Source organism: Glycine max, chromosome 20, assembly GCF_000004515.6.
Source record: "Glycine max cultivar Williams 82 chromosome 20, Glycine_max_v4.0, whole genome shotgun sequence".
NCBI lineage: Eukaryota > Viridiplantae > Streptophyta > Magnoliopsida > Fabales > Fabaceae > Glycine > Glycine max.
Window position 1 is genome coordinate 41,637,097 of NC_038256.2, and position 18,016 is coordinate 41,655,112.

General features: G+C 31.6%; 1 protein-coding gene and 1 long non-coding RNA gene across 2 annotated transcripts; one reads left to right on the plus strand and one right to left on the minus strand.

Moving 5' to 3' along the window:
• Positions 1-52: 52 nt before the first annotated feature.
• LOC106797541 (uncharacterized) lies at positions 53-3,090 on the plus strand. The gene is made up of 2 exons (XR_001386762.3): positions 53-384; positions 1,177-3,090. It is a non-coding gene; the product is annotated as an uncharacterized lncRNA (long non-coding RNA).
• Positions 3,091-6,760: 3,670 nt separating this feature from the next.
• Positions 6,761-16,983, minus strand: LOC100817174 (aminodeoxychorismate synthase, chloroplastic). Its single transcript, XM_003555386.5, has 14 exons — positions 16,825-16,983; positions 16,005-16,357; positions 15,749-15,880; positions 14,354-14,421; positions 13,522-13,586; positions 13,291-13,361; positions 12,523-12,803; positions 12,299-12,422; positions 11,228-11,553; positions 10,908-10,987; positions 10,563-10,665; positions 9,618-9,700; positions 7,924-8,541; positions 6,761-7,511 (listed from the first exon to the last, which is right to left on the minus strand). Exons 1-14 carry the CDS (start codon positions 16,839-16,841, stop codon positions 7,022-7,024), a joined length of 2,811 nt encoding a protein of 936 aa, XP_003555434.2. The 5' UTR covers positions 16,842-16,983; the 3' UTR covers positions 6,761-7,021.
• Between the last annotated feature and the right edge of the window lie 1,033 nt (positions 16,984-18,016).

The following is an 18,016-nucleotide window of genomic DNA, read 5'->3' on the forward strand; positions in this document are numbered from 1 at the left end:
ATCAAAATATGATTTGCTCATTTTTGTAATTTTTTTAAAAATATTTATTATGATAATTTTTTTTAAAATTTTAACAATTTCCGTAATTAACCCCATGTATATGTATGTATGAATATAAGACTTGATTATTTTTGTTTGATAATTCTTTTAAAATTTCTTCAGTTTGTTATAGTATTAATTATGAATTGTACCGACTATTGGAGGTCATCTACAGTCTGTGTGTGTGTGTATATATATATATATATATATATATATATATATATATATATATATATATATATATATATATATATATGTATATATATATATAGGCCAATTATTCAACAAAGCACGGCATTGTCATTTTCAAAGGCACAGATTGTGCTTCCTCAAGACTGAACAAAGGTACATCTGTTTTTTTTTTATCTTCCTTTTTCATCATTGCAAAAGTCTTGAATGGAAGGCATTTTTTTCTAGGGTTCTTTATGTGATCTGCAGAGAGTTCACTGGGGGAACATATTCCTTTATTTACCAGCTGGGGGCTCACATGTGGGTGTGGATTTTTTTTGTTTGTTTGTTTGTTTAGCTTCAATTTGATAATCATTTCACTACACTTGAAACGAGGGCATGGGAAAACAGCAAGAAACCCCAAGTTACCGTAAATTAGAACTATTCCTGACAATTATCATGAAGTGATAAAAGAAAATTACTAGCTCACCCTTCTTGTTACCATGCTTGTCTGTCTCATGGACATTTCATATGACCTCTGATTATAGCAACAATAGCCTAAAAAGAAGCAATACTGTGTCATATAGTATACAGTTTATATATACAGGCATTTAGTGATGGTTAGTATTTTATTTTTAGACTCGATCGTTAGTCATTAAATATTTTATTTATATACCGATGTAATTTGCTAGCTACATAATCTCTGTTAGTTTTTTTTTAGGTTAATCATTGTTAGCCTGGAAGAAAACAATTTCTTTTTATTATTTTGTTCTGAACATTATTAATTAATTGCATATATCATGCACCAATATAAATTATTACATATTTTAAAGGTAATTCTCATGACATTTTCATTTGAAATATGACTCCTTAATAAGATTAATAATGGCTTAAAAGTAAGCAATATTCTATCATAATATGCTCATTCTCCTGTGAATAACAATTTCTTAATTTTTTCTTCTCTTTCAGGGTAAACTCCTTAATTAATAGTTTCCTAAATTAATGCCCGTTTATGACTTGTAAGTATATTTAATGGATACGCAATTAGTCCTACATGAAATTAGTGCTTTGATTGACATAATAAACTTTCATTTACACTTATTTCTCATGGAAATTTCACTAAAATGACCTATGATTAAGTAACTACAGGCTAAACTGAAGGAACATTATGTCATAACATATTTAATATGCTTACCACTAGCATAGTGTAAGAATTAACGAACACATTTCACGGTTAATTGGTCATTTGATTTGCATGATCAATATTGTTTTGCAGCAGTAATCTATTTATTTGTTTATTTTAATTAACGCCGCTCAAACATTGGTTATCAATTGATGAACAACCCTTTGGAGTTGTAGCTAGCTCATGCTTTCATACACACTTACACAGTTAGATCGAAAACACCTCTACCATTAATTGGTCATTTGCATAATTATTGTTTTGCAACAGTAATTTATTTATTATTATTCTGTTCTTGGATACTTTTTACCGGCTCAAACATTGGTCACCAATTCAATGAACCCTTGGAGTTATGAGAAGACTACGTATATCATATCCTTCATATGCTTGTAGAATCTGGATTAAAGAAGAGGGTGTTAGCTATTTTAACTAAAAATAATCACAATTATTTAATTATATATGGGGATTGAGTCTAATTAAGATATGGAAATGAAGACCAATCAAACTGTTGATGCTAGCCACAAAATCTGTAAGGGTGTGTATGGATAAAATAGTTAGCTGAAGAGAGGTAAATGAAAGGTACTAATATAACTATTATTCTAGTTGCTTAGCCTTATCTGTGTAATGTGTAATGGACCATATATCCAGTGGTGTAGGTATAGTTATGGGCCTCAGCTGGAAGTGCACGTATAAGAGTGAGACATTATAGTATTGAGGTTTGGCTCAGTGATGAACATATATGATTCATTTCACACTAATGAAGAAACTGAATTTCACTCTTTGAGCTAAGGTAGGTGGTCTGTGAATACACACACGCATGTCTGGCCAGGGCTTGAAGAAAGTAAAAAAGGGAAGGATCCTGGGAAAAGTAAAAGCATGATTGTAGCAGCTGAAGGATTATCATTAATATAGCCACTGGGGAATCTCATACAACAAAAAGGAATGGACCACTCTCTCTCTCTCTCTCTCTCTCTCTCTCTCTCTATCTCTATCTCTCTCTGCTTTCAATTGGCTTGTAGGGAATATGGTATACGGTCAAAGCAGGTCAAAAGCTTACAAAAGGACATCATTGGTCAGGCTATTGCATGTGGGACCACCCACAGCCTAACACCCTCCTGGGGAAATCAATTCTGGGATTTTGTGTTTTTCTCTTCTTCTTCCCCCTCAACAACATTTCACTGCACTTAATTGCAATCTTTTTTTATTACTACTATAACCATTGCAATCAACCCAATATTTTCTTTCTAAATGTTTAAAAATAAAGTATAATTTCATTTCGTATAATTAACTTTTAATTGGCATTTTCCTTTCTCATGTGAACAATTCATACAAGTAATATGTAAAAGGATCTTTGTTAATTATAAGTATCTTAGAACACTAATTAGTTAACATTAACCTTAATTTCCTTAACCAATTAGAAAAGCTTGGGCAATTAATTAAGGTAGGAACTGCAAAATAAACTGCACTTATATTGGAGAAAGAAAGAGATGGAGATAGAGAGACAGAGAATAAAATTATTAGAGTAATCATATGATGTAAGGTGCTGGCTAGGCCCGCTTCCTCAGTGTTTGATGCCTCTGCTGGGGTGTACTCTTCAAGTCTGAGAAAGTAGATTCTATACTATTCCTGTCTCACTTTCGCCATGGGAATATCATTTGCTTTTTTCTTATGTCCAAGGATGAATAATAATGAATTTCACTTTACATCTTCCTTTCTCTATGATTCTTCTCAGTTTAATAAGTTTTCCTAGCTACCTGGCCTTAAGAATTTGTAATTTTTTTGTTCATATTTTTTTATATCATCGATCATGCCCCATGTCAGGTTCAACCATTCAAATGAATGATGCACAACAAAGTGTGGACAAGAATGAGTAATTTTTTTGTTCACATTTTAATTTCTTACCTTCTAGTTTTAATTAAGAGAGAGATTTCAGTTTCACGTTGAAGTTCATTTATATATGGACAAGAATGATGCACAACAAAGTATGTTGTGTTTTAGTTTTAAATTTAATTTCATGTAAGTTTTTTCTTCATGAAGTCTTTATTCTTATCACTAAAGGGAAAGCAGTTTAGTTTGCCGAAGCATCGTGGTGTTGTTGTCCTTTTAAGTTTTAAATGGGTATGATGATTGTGCAGAAAAAAAGGTTTCTGTAAATTCTTGAAGTAGAAAATATATTTGCATCATGTATGACGCTAAAAACTCACCAGATATAGAAAATTTTGTAAGATTCTTCGTTGCTATATTTTTGCAAACTGTAGTATCTGGCCCCCTGTCTTGTTACGTAGGAAGTATCATTATTATGTTGCTAGCTAAATGGTAGAATAAGACTCTTCCAGATTCTTTCCTTTTCTTTTTTCAAGCAAGCAGATTGATCAAATGGACATAACCACCAAGAGATTTACAAACTCAGGTTAACTGCAACAATTCATCCCACACAGTGCGTGGCAATGGGAATTGGGAGCCAAATATTGCAATTTTAGCACACAACATTATTCGTTTTTATTATTGTTCATAAGGTTCCTGTTATTATATTTTTTTTATTTTAAAAATAGCAGTCCCAATTAATTAAAAAAACTAATTATCTTTAAATGTACATACGGGGGAAGGTGTTGTCATCTTATGGTTTGAGAAATACTTTGTTTTTTTATCTTCTAAGAAGCGTTTTCAGTATTTTTAATAATCCTTTCTAAAAAAAATGAATGATGATACTTTTAGGATTACTTGTAGAAAAAAAAAGTATTTTCTCAAACCAAATAGGATATTTATTTACTGCAATAGAGAGAGAGACTTTGTTTATGTCAAGTCATAAATATTTATTTGTTTATTTGGTTTAGCTAGCGTTTGACATCATTGATCTACGTCAAGCTTATTGATCTACATTCTACATCAAATTAAAACGCTTCTGTGCTATTTTGACGTGCAAACAAACACACGCTTCATATATAATACATGCACTTTATAATTTTATATTTCAGATAAAATTCATTTACATTATCTTTAAAAAAAATTTAAAAAAGAATGAAATTATACTCTCTAAGTTGAAGAAGGCCAAAACTTTGTAATACCTAACAATCATATTTCCTAGAAACGAGTAAAATCTATTTAGTTATTTATCGAAAAAATTTAGATAATTTTTCTAAAAATTGAAAAAATACATAATATTTTTATCAATTATTTTAATTATTTATCACATTAATAAGAACAATATGATATTTTTACTGTGATAAAAGAAAAATTAAACTTGAAAAAAAATAAAATTCCTACATTTTCCATATGAAAGTTTTTGTGAAAAACTTGTTAAAAAAATTCATTATTTCTCATGAGTGATGAATCTTATTTTTTAAAAACAAATATCAAATATGAAAAATTAAGATTTTCAATCCAAAATTCTTAAAAAAAAACTTAATTTCTCTCCATTCAAACGACCTTAATTTTGTTATATACTTAATTTCTCTTTCATCTTCTTTTTCACTTCACTTTTTTCTTATATTATTCTTTCTTTCTTATCATATTACTTATTATACTTATCAGTTTTTCCTTTTTTTTTTCTTTCTCTCTCTTTCTTCCACTTCCTTACATCCTAAAATGGATATATACTAAACAACATTTCCTCCTTTGAGAAGGAATATTACGTGCATTACACGATAAACCATTATATACTCATGTAATTGCTGTTGGAAATAACAAGTTGTTAAACCAACCTTTTAAGATTAATTGATCGAGTTGTTTATTAAAAAAAGATAATTAGATGGGTATTCGAAAAGAGAAGAAATTGGTTAGAGAAATATACCATATCAAATAAACACACTTGTTTTGTGGGGACTGGGGAGGTTCATATAATAATTTTTTATAACTTACTTTTTTTTTCTCTTTATCAAATCATTTATCTTATTTTATATTTTTGTCTATTCTCTTCTTATTTCTTTTATAATCGTAAAAAATTGTAAAATTATTATATTAAAAAAACTTCTCAATAATAAAAATACTATCTTAATAATTGGATGGCGACTACAGAGACAAGATGACTTTTTATATTTTCCTTCTTTTTTTTTTTTTTTTGTCTTTTTGGTGTCTCTGGCTCTCTGCTATTTGTTATTTGTCTTGTTTTAGGAAGAGACGTCGATCGGATGCACAAGGGAGCACTAATAGGCAAGTGTCACTTCACTCTTAGTTGTCATCTGCAGCATATGTTTATCTTTTAATAATAGATCGTCTTTTAGATGCATATGCACTTCATTCCAATATATTTGCATTCATACTTTTCATAAGCTTTTGTTATTTTTTATTTATTTTTCTACTTCATTATATGAAGATCACAGTGTTTGCATCCAATATGATTTTTAAGGAAAGAAAAACATCTTAGGTAATCAAACCTAATTTTACCTTTGAATGAACGTAAAATTAAAAAATTTAAGAAAATAATTGTTGCACTAAGTTGAGTTTTGAATTTCTATTATAAATGTGTTCTTAGGATAGAAATTTTTACACAAGTAATTTCAATTTTAAATTGTATATTACTAAATTAATTTTATAAAATGAAATCCATTCACTCTCCCAAAAAAAAATGAAATTCATTTAGAACTAGGTTAATTAATAAATACTCATAAATTACTTTTAAAAAAAATGAATAATTTTTCATGAATACTCATTACTATGAGACATCTAGAAAGAGAAAAAAATATAATAAAATTTATGATGCAATAATATATATATATATATATATATATATATATTAGTGAAATGTTGGCGATGATTACTAAAAAAAAATACTTAACGACGGCCAATAAAATGATATGACAATGAAGAATCATGTGTACAATATAAATAACCTGTATATAATAGGCTTGTCAAATACATAGAATCTATAATAGTTCGTTGATGTGATGGTTTATAATAATCTATACGAAATTTGTTGACCATGATGTTTAATGGAAACAAAAGCTGAGATACGGATTTTGAATGGTATCATGATATTTTTGTAACGGAGATGCATATTCCAGTTGTTTAATAAGTTAGTTAGGAATTCAAATTTTAATCGAATACTTGTAATTTATACAAGATTACTGTAAGAACACAGTGGGTGATTTTTTCGTACAGACATTAATATTGAAAACTTAACAAGCAACAAAAATACTCTAAGTTGTACTGTGTAAAATTTTAAAAATACAATATTAGAAAAATGGTTAATAATAGGGGTGACAATGGATAGCTCTTGTGCTTAAAAAAAAAGTCTCTTATTTAGACTCATACCTGCATAGTAACTTTAATACTCCAGTCTAAACAAATACACACAGACCGTCTAAACAAATAGATACCTCGATAGTGCAACAACATAATAGCAGAAAGAATATCATTGAACAAAAAGGTCACAAATATCACAAGGAAATGAATGAATACAATAAGAACACCGGGAATTCATGCAACTCGAATCACATTATAGAAAAACCTGAAGCAGAGAAGTACAACCCAGCAAGCCTAAATTGTGGCCATGCTCATCTATGCATAAATATTACTAATACAATTCATCTATGCTTCTAAAAATTGAAAAGGAACCCTCCTGTGTGAAAAGAAAACCAATTGACTTCTAACCCTAAAACTATTAAGCCTTGATATACTACAACATTCCTTACTATTCTATGAAAGGAAAAAACTATTTCTTTGGCATATGAGCTCTAAGCAAAACTTCAAGACCATCTCTTCGTACTCATCTTCGGGGTTTGACAGAGCAACAATTGCCCCTCCAGCTCCTATTGAAGCTTCACCCTCATGTATAATGACTGTTCTTATGACAATATTTAGATCAAATCTTTGATTATACGAGAAAAAACCAATACAGCCGGAGTAGATACCTCGAGAACAACTTTCAATAGAATCAAGAAGTTCCATTGATCTCAACTTAGGTGCACCTGTCATAGAACCACCAGGAAATGCAGCTTTGACACAGTTTATAGCACTGACATCTGACCGCTTCTTCCCACGAATTGTACTCACCATTGTGTGAACAGTTGCATATGACTCCACATCCATGAGACGTGGCACATGAACAGATCCAGGATCACAGACACGGCCAAGGTCATTCCTTAGAAGGTCAACAATCATCAAGTTTTCAGCCTGATCCTTTTCGCTGAAAGAGAAAGCAAGTTAGTTCACAACAGATTCACCCCACTGAAAGCAAGTTAGAGTGCTTTGCTCTAACACGTTACAATTCTGGGTATTCAATATTTGTATCAATTTTGAGTTAGAAAAGCACATTGTAAATTTGATCTTAAATTCTCCGGAGCATCTAAAGTTTAGATAACAGATTCATAATAAACTTTTCACAACTATATTTGCAACCAAATAGGAGTATCACACATTTTAATGAGTCGTAATAGTTTTCAAATTATTAAAGCATTAAATATACTTGAAATTCAATGCATCACATGATAGAAGCAAAAATAAATCCTTAGAGAAATAATGCTAAAATTTAAACTAATGTGGTAGAAACATTTGTTAAAATAGTGATGTGTATAAATAAAATAATAAATATAGGTCACCTGAACTGTAATTTTAATTTGAGTAGCTCATTTTCCTCTTTGGTAGCACCACGAGCTATCGTACCCTTGATGGGCTTATCTTCTAGTATATTCTTCCTATCCAGCTGCAGGAACCTCTCAGGAGAAGAACAGCAAATACTCAGATTCTCCTTTGAAAAATTAAGCCAAGCAGCATAAGGTGCCGGATTCCTTTCTCTCAAATGCAGATAAAGTCCAAGAGAATTCAATTCCTCAATAGGTTTCCTTATCTGAGTTGTGAGGCATAACTCATAGCTTTCTCCATCTTTAATGTAGTTCAGACACTTCTTAACATCCTCAATGTACTGCTCTCTAGATTTTTCAGCGGCCAAACCAGCCTTACATGAGTAAAAAGTTAAAGGATGAGAGTTCTGTATTTCCAAAGCCACTCTCACAGAGCCATTTAAGCTCAGAAGTTTCTCCTCTGTGTCATCCAACCACTGTGTAATACTTGAACTTTCTTCATGTATAGCCAATATATAAACATCATCATTTTTGTGGTCAATAGCTACAAGATTATCAGCAAAGAAAAAACATGCATCTGGAGTTTTAGATTTGTGACGGTTAGATTTGACACCACATTCAACTTTGAGGTCATACCTGCAACACAAGAAACCAATTATTTGTCTAGTATAGTTTCATTGAAGGAGGAAATTTAGAGAATAGATAATTGATAGACTACATAAAACACTAACCTCAATTTGTATTAATAAATAAATAAATAAATAAAAACAGATCACAAGATAATGAGGTCTTAGAATTTGGGCTTAGGGTCCAACTCACTCCCACAAAATCAGCTCGTGAAGCAAAAAACCAGTGTGGCCAGAATGCATCTAGGACATAAAACCCTGGCAGGCCAGTGATTCTAGTTGAATGTTGATGAGGCAACAGAATAGTGACAAGGCAAGTTACGAAAGATGATACCACTCTAATACTCTGTTGAAATTATAGGGTTTTAGATATTGAAGAAATTTAGAGAATAAAGACTAAATATTTTAACACTAATATTAAGAATTTTTTTTAGTGTACAATAGCGGCAATGAGGATTGAACCTGAGACCTCATGCATCTACCCCAACTCCCCACCACTAAGCCAAACCTAGTGGGTGCTAATAGTAAGATATGATGTTACATGAGATACAAAACATAAAGCACTTGCCCTTATTTATATTAATACTAAAGTATAGTCCTTATTAAACAAGGAAAGAAATTAAAAGATAATAAAGAAATATTAAAACTAATTCTGAGAGATAATCTAAGATACTCTAAATTATTCTTAAGATACAAAATCAATATATTATTGGATATCTTTCATCTATAGAATCAATACCAAAAAATTTATATAACAACATCATACAACTAAACATACTTAGCAAGGGGATGGGTGACATCCAAAATATCAAAATGAAGATCCTCAATATTTCAAACAGTATAAATGTAGGCTTGTCATACTATGACAATTAGTGATGATCATCTAACTTGATATAAGATTCAAACTAACTAATAAAATCAGAGAAAGAAGGGAGGACGAGAAAAAGTAGTTATAATACCCACAAAGCAGAAGTCAAAGCATCATAAATAAAGATACAATTAGGAAACAATGTAATTATTTGACGTTGGCTTAAGCATTTAGGTTGATTCAATGTAGACATATAATTGCTTGACTTTCCCACCTACCCAATGTAACCGACATATCCACCATGAAAGTCAAATGGCAAGCCTTCACATTCATTTTTACCATAATGATATGATTGAAGCTCCTGCAACATTATGAAGGCAACATTTTTAAATAGGAGAAAACAATAACAGGAGAAAAAATATATATTTAAGTATGGTTGTTAGAAAAATGAATATAAGGTTTATCATGATTGGGAAGATCCAAGTATATTAAGAAATAATTCAAACATGCACCAAGAAAAATATATAAATGATGGAGTTTCAATACACACAAAAAATCGAATTCTTAATCCTGTTTACTTTATCCTGAATCCTACCCCACCTTCTTTCATTTCTTAACTTCATCTCTAATCAAAGCATACAACATTCAAAGTGATAGATGGCATTATATTGGTTTAAATCACAAGAGAATGGGCAATAAGGATCTTTTTTAATGTATCAGAATATTTGTTCTACTAGCATATGTCCTGTTTAGGATAAACCATTTTGGATTAAAAAAAATCATGAGAAAAACGAGGGCAGCATAGCTTGGGAAGGATAAGATATCCTCCAAACTATAGAAACTAGATATAACAAATATTAAGAATTAAGTCTCTCAAAAATTTGACCTTTTATGTAGAAGCCCAATAATTATTTTATATCTCCGAAGAGTCCTTTCATGCAGGAGCCTTTTAGGCTTGAAGCATAGACAAGAATGGGTCCATTTTTACCTTGTGTTAATTCAACTGAATTATTAAGAATGGGGATAACAAGGATAAAACTCATAACAAAGGTTCTAATATCATGTCATTGATGTCAAGGACCAATTCTCCTAGAAGCTTTAATTATTAGGAAGAAGCCCAGGAATGTTCTTATATGTTAAGTCTAACAATAAGGTATATCCTTTGAGGAGTGTGATATACAAGAATAAATCATAAGGCCAACACGGTTTCAGTCTGTATGTACCTTGTTCAAAAAATCAAGAAAACCTTCTTCCAAAAATATTGTTTCAGCAGAACCTTGAGAATCTTCAGTTGACAAATAACCACCTCCTTTTGAACTCCCATCACTGGAAAAAGTTAAGTGATGTGATAAAAATATTTTTTATCATGTTCATGCATCAATAAAGATAACTAATACAACTCAAGCATACAACAGAACCCAAGCAGACCAATTATTTTGAAGAATCCAATTCACCAACACCTCACATAAAATAACATAATTAAAAAAGAAAAGAATCTAATACATAAAAAAGAGAATTGAAGAAAAGAAAGAAAAAAAAATTAACAGTCAAGAGGATTGATTTCAAACCTTTGATGAGACAATCTGAACATTAAGTGCTTCCATAGTGATCCGCCTTTTCCTCCCATAAATGAAAAGCGTGCTCTTCCCTAATTAGATGGAAAGAACAATAAATATAGGATTATAAGTAGTATATGATGAAGCATTTTATTTCAATATGAAGAGATGCTATGCTGCTTGATTATTATAGTTTAAAGATCCAAACAAGAAAAGATCTATGTATTGTGTATTATAAAGACAGTTCACAAATGAGTTTGAGATTAAAAAAAAGGTGTTTTCAGCTTATGTATAAACAATCAAATATTACTAAACTTGAAAGCATAGAATACCTTCTCTGTGGAGGAACTATCCAACCAAAAGGTGTTTTCAGCTTCATGCCCAAACAACCCACAAAATATACTTTTTGCTCCACCAACTTGACCAGCCAAGTGACCAAATTTCCTCCATTTCAACTTCAAACATTTAGAACCAGTGGTTGCATGAGGAGTATTTACCATGTTGAACATTTCTAAATGCTTCATCTCAGCTTTATTATATTCCAAATGTCTATCTGCATGAACTATTTTTTTTAACTGATCCACTGCATTATTCTCTGCACTAATACTTCTGCAAACCTCTCTGTAGAGTCTATTAGCACTTGAAATCTGCATGCATGCTAAAGAGAGAGTTTACTGTTTGGGTAAATTATAGAGAGCTAACATATATATTTGAAGGCCAATGGAATTTGAAAATAGAATAATAGAGCCTGTAAACAATGTTAAAAGGATCTTACTCTAGTTCAGGAACAAAGATTGGGACACAAGATACAACATAATATTGGTATCAGACAATTTCTTTCTCAAAAGAATAAAAAATAGCAGAAAATGGAAAGTTGAATCCCTAATAATTAAGCAAACATTACTTCAAAATTAGTATCCAGGCAAATACCCCCCCCCCCCCCTCCAATTCCTTATAATAAGTCACTTTTAACATTTAACATTAACACAAATTAAGAAAGTTTGTTAAAATTAATTGTGATAAATTAGTAAAAATGATGTAAACTTTCTAAAATAACCCTTATTTAAAAATTCACCAATTATATTAATTTCTTTCTCCACCTTAATAATCTTATTAACTCCTCACTAAATAATGATTTACGTTGTCTAGAAAAATATTCTCCTCTCAATACCTTTTTAATTAAAAAAATATTTTCAATTTGAAAATTTCATTCAAACCCAAAAATCTGAATTTTTGGTTCCCAACAATGAAAGGGCACTTCAGTAGACAACAATAAATATTGAGACAGCCCACTGCTGCTGGAAAAGTGGAAAAACTAATAGTAAAGTGTGAAGTAATCAAACAAGATGCTGCATGCATGTACAACAGAGAGTAAATTCTAATAAGAAAGTTCTTCAGTTTACCATTAGAATGTGCATGTGTTTCCTTGAATGATGACCTAAATCTCAGCCAATAATCATCTGTAATCTCTCTAAAATTCTTGAATATTTGATTCCCGTAGCAGGTTGCAACACTTTCTGGATGAAACTGAAGATCAAAATTGTTGAGTTGAACATATTTAACAAATTAATAAATAAATATAAACACAAAGGAAATATTATAGGCAGATCATTTATGCACTTGACACCTGCACACCATAGTGTGGTCTTGTAGAATGCTTGATTCCCATAAGAACTCTTGCACTTCTAGTTTTTCCATAATCAAACTGGTTTGAACTTCCACTTCCTACTTTAGCTAAAAAAGGATCAATGAAAATGCTTTGATCTGGCTGAACTTCATGAGTATTGAACTTGCCAAAATCTTTGGATCCAATAAATGGAAGTGTGCTAGTGGAAGAGGTCCATGCTATTGGAATGAGCTCTTCAGGAAGTGATTCAGAATCTATAACCAGTGAATGATATCGAACCACTTGAAACATGTGACAAACAACAATTATAACTAGGATGGCAGATCAGATACTTTTTAATTAAATTTTGACAAGAAAAGAAGAAATATAAGAGGGGAAAAAAGATAAACAAACATATTTACAAGAGCACATTTTGCATTTTGTAAATTTAGATAAAGGATTGCATCACTGCATCAATCTTTTCAGATAATATCAACTAGTTATTTACTTATTAAACCAAGTGTTCTGAAATACAAATTATAGAAATGGACTGCAAATCTATATAAAGGGCTTTTAGTATGGAAAATGTTTTAGAATTGCTAGGAATGGCTCCCTCTTTTGATTAAATTGAATTGAACATAGGTGATTTTGGGAAATGGCGAAGGTTACTGTGAATGTGCAATTCAACCAAACACATCAATCAAACATTCATAAGAATTTCAACCGATATTACTAAAAATTATTTTAAAGGAATCGAATTTGTGTTCTTTCAAGTATGTAGTGGAGAACAAACCTTGAACCCATAATTTTTACCAGAAGGTATATCATGAAAAAGCTGACAGCCGTTGTGCTCAACTTCACTGTAAAGTACAAAGAGATAGTTAAAACAAGGGGAAAGGAAAGGATACGAGACCTTCAAATGATATTTTTTTTTTAGGTATATTTATTTTCTTGAATGTTGTAATTTCATAATAAGTACTGGAAAAACAACTGATATGGTTTTGAAATGTCTAACCATACCTCAAACGACCATGGATTGGTTCAGATGCGTGGACAATTTGAGCTCCATGCACATAACCTAATGCCTATCAAATCAAAGATTAACCAATTAAACAAGAACATAATGTAAACAACAGTTGTGAAAGGCAGAAGTATAATATCTGATATTATGAACCAAAAGGGTGAATTACAAAAGGATTAAGTTTGGTATAATACTTGATAGCAGCCAAGACATGAAAACATAAGATTATCAAATCATTGACCAACATCAAGCATAATACAGTTAGTACATTGTTTACTGCTTTACTGCCTAGAGTACCATATATCAATATATATGGGGTAAAACTACAATTTATTTCAAAATAAAAAGAGTGTCATCTTAATATATTTTAACCCAATTGTATGATCATCAAAGTGTTGTTTTCTCCATTTCCTTCTTGATTCTAGTTCTAGCATAACAAATCTGTGGATGGAATAAGATTTTCATCTCATTTCCACACACAAATCACATTAACAAGATGCTTATTCCATTCCAAGCTGTCCAATCCTCATTCCATCAAAAAACATTGAATAGTATTAAATGTAACATTAGTACAACCAATTTATCTTCTCCAGAAGAAAGGAAGAAACAAGAGAAAGGGCAAACACTGAGGTGCAACTGGAATTCAAGAAATGAGGCGCACACTATTGAAACTTGGGCACGGTATTAACAGTACAAGTTGAAAACCTTAAAAGGTTTACATAATGTTCTAGAAATGAAGGAAGCATGGTCCATTGAACGTTTGCGCAGAAAGAAAGCGGTTAAATTAGACAGGGGGGAGGCAACAATCTTGCAGAAAAGAAAAGAAAATACCTGGTGTCCTAGGCAAACACCCAGAATAGGAATATCCCAGCACTTAAGCAACAGCTGAAGACAAATGCCTGGACCATACAGAATCGTTTCCAAAAAAATTAAAGCAAAGAATCTTCCACACTTCATGAAATAAAGATCAGGATAACATATCAAATTAAATAATAATATTAAATTCTGCAAATTAAATTAGGTGTCCTTTTAAAACAAATACAGGCATAGGTAGACTTACAAACTGTGGTTTGAGGGGTGTTTCACTAATACAGTTATACCCCCCTTCAATTGCAATAGAGATGAAAATGTTAAGGAGTATGTGTGGACATATATGGAAATATAAAATTTGGAACAAATGTGTGTAAAGAAGAAAGTTGGAGTAGCACCTTTTGAAGAGATGACAAAAACTAGCGAAAGATGGTTTGGTCAAGTAGAGAAGACCAATCAAGGTGCTGGTGAGAAAACGGAATCAAATGGTAGATGATGCAATTAAAAGGAGGAAGATTAAACAAACAGGACTTTAGGATAAACAATTAAAAACAACCTTACTCTCTCTAATTGGATCTAATGAAAATTTAGGTTTTGATAGAACCTAATGATGTTGATTGATCAATTTACCCAATCCCATGTTTCAATATTTTTACTTTTCCAAATCAGCATATCTTCCCTTAAAATCTCTTATATTTTGCATCTGGGTAACTATGAATGGGGGTCAAATTTGATCATAAGAAATAACAGAGGTTGTCGTGTGTGACTCTTACATGAATGCTCTGTTAGCAGAGTAACTCTTTAACCAACTTCTCGAGCCACATTGCTACCAGGGATATCAGCGTTCCAAAATATTTTACAATTGTAAGTGAAATATCCATAGGGCCACATAACCCACAGTGGCTGCACGTGTAGTTTTACCATGAATAAATCATACAATGAAAGAGGTCTTCGAATATAACAAAAACAAGGACTAGATATCCACTTACATCAAACTCAACCACAAAGCTAACTCGAGGAATGAGGATTGTCCAAACCTTAGTATTTTAATCACATTCCTAGTTGGCGTAGGACATATTAACACCCTCACCTCACGCCCAATAATAGACATTTGGAGCGCAAAATTTGCATGATTGGACATCTATGGGTAGCCCCACATCAAGATTGGATAGGTTCTGATACCATGTTACAATGGAGTGAGCTTAACTCAATCCCAAAATCCAGGCTCACCGGAGAAGGATTGTCCAGTCCTTAAAAGGAGTATTTTAGCCATATTCCTAACTAATATGGGACATTTTAACACAAATATTTATTTAAACCTATAATAGCAGCCACTTATTTTTCTGTAGCATCATTTGAAGCATGAAGCAAATGTAGTGAAATTATCAATCCACAAGGGCATTCTGAGATCCTCACCTATATCTTCCGGGCATGCTGGAGAGCCGGGTCCAGGTGATATTACAATGTTATCAAAAGCATTTTCTTCGTATAAGTAATGGCAAAGTTCTTCCCATGTCCAATCATCATTTTGGATCACCACAGGAGGGACTGGCAAAATGGTAAACCAAACCAAAAAAATTCTTTAAAAAGAATCAACATTTTTTGCTTTCCCTTTTCCAGTTGTACACATCCTGGACCACATTCAAACGAGAAAGAAAGAGAGAGAACTTACCACCATTAATAATAGAGAGTTCCTGGTATACATTGTATGTGTAACTGTCATAGTTGTCAATCAACAATGTCCTCACAAAATCTGCCTTCTGCACAGGCACAAGCACAGGCTCCTGCAGCTTTCTCTTTCTTTCATTCGACTCCTCCTCCTTGTGGCTATGCATCAATTGGCAACAAACCACCGCCTTCGCGTTCCTTCCATTGCGATTACTTACTCGAACACCACCACCTTTCTTAATGAAACAAGAAACCCTTAATGACGAATTCGTGTATTGCATGGATTCACTCGCAGGACATGTGAGCTCGGAAGAAAACAAACGCAAAGGCGAATTCATTTTCGCAAGGAAAAGTGTTCTGCACATAAATTACGCATATAATTAATTAATTGATAATTGTTGGTTGGCAGGTTTCTAGCTCGTAATTAATCAGATGCAAACTAAAAAAAAAAAAAAAAAACCGCATTTGAAACGCAAATAGAAAAAATGTAAAGTTTCACCATCACCACACCAGTGTTGGCAGCTTGGTAATCTCTAATCAGACGCTTAGATAGATCTGAGACATGGAGTTACTGCACTCATCAGTCTTGTGGGGTATGATTGTGTGTGCTCGAGAGTTGATTGAGGCTGTGTGGGGCATGGTGATTGTGGCCATTGTGAGACGTGTGGCTATAATACACCAAAGAACAAACCATGCATGGAAAAGCAAATTCAAGGGGGGAAGGAAAAAAGGAGATGAGCAAAGAAATTAAACAGAGGCACATGTACGCTTACAAGTATTTCATTTGATTCCTTTTAGTTGCAGATTGAGGGAGAGTTACTCACATCTTCCCTTCATGCATTGATTAGTTGCCACATCCTGCTTCATGCATGGATTAGATTCCAATTCCAATTCAGACTTTTTTGGATGCAAAGGTATCTCCACTATCTTTCAGAAAAATACATATATATTTGCCACAATTTTGTTTATCTTTGAGTAACTTGAATTATTTATCAACAAATAATTTTCATGTAAAAAACAATACGAATATGACTATCTAATGTAAAATAATTATATGTTTATCTTTGAACTTCTCCTATTTGTATAATAAGTTTTTATTTTATTTGAATTCCTGTTTATAATACAAATTTTACTACTAAAAAGTTTTTGTTAAAACAGATTTTCAAAAAATAAAAAAAAAATAGTAATAATAAAGCATGCGTGTAGTCAGGGAGAACTTCCTTCCATCTAATTGGTCATCACTGGTCTCTCATGAGTATCCCCTCCCTCCACCAACTCCAATCGACGTTCACTTTCACTTTATTTCATCAACAGTGATAACAGTGATACCTCTTCCTCACTTCATACCATCTTATGCACGTACACAAGAGTCAAAAGGAGAAGAAAAAAATCTCATCAAATGTAGGTGATATTGATTTGTAATGTTTCTAAAAATCAATAATAATTCTTTAGATTTGAACAAAAAATAATTTACTGACATTCTAGTCTTATATTGACAATTATTTTTAGTATTTTTAAAATAAAAACTCCAGTACTTTTATTATATATGTACCCCAAAAAACAAATACTACTCTTGTCATTCATATACCTTGGACTTGAATATCTAATCAACTTTCCTCTTTAGACTTTAGAGGTTGCATGTTGATCCTGTTACAAATCCTTTTACTATTTTTTTATGATAAGTATTGGATGAAAATTAAATATATTTATTGTCTTGAAAATATAAAAAAAATTAAAACTTACTGTAAAAGATAGTAAAAAGATTTTTACAAAGATAAATTAGGAGGATTAATTTAGAAATACTAAATGTAATGTATGTATTGCAGTGTTCTGTTTTTCAAAATCATTGACAAATATCTATTAAAAATACATTTAACAAATATTTACCTCGATGCGTCTAGATTTTTGCCGATAAGTCTTTGGATAACCTCTTTTCCAGTTGTTTTGGGATCGTTGAATTTATTTAATAATAATTGAGATTAAAGGTTAAAGGATGAGAAATGGTGGCCCTTGAAA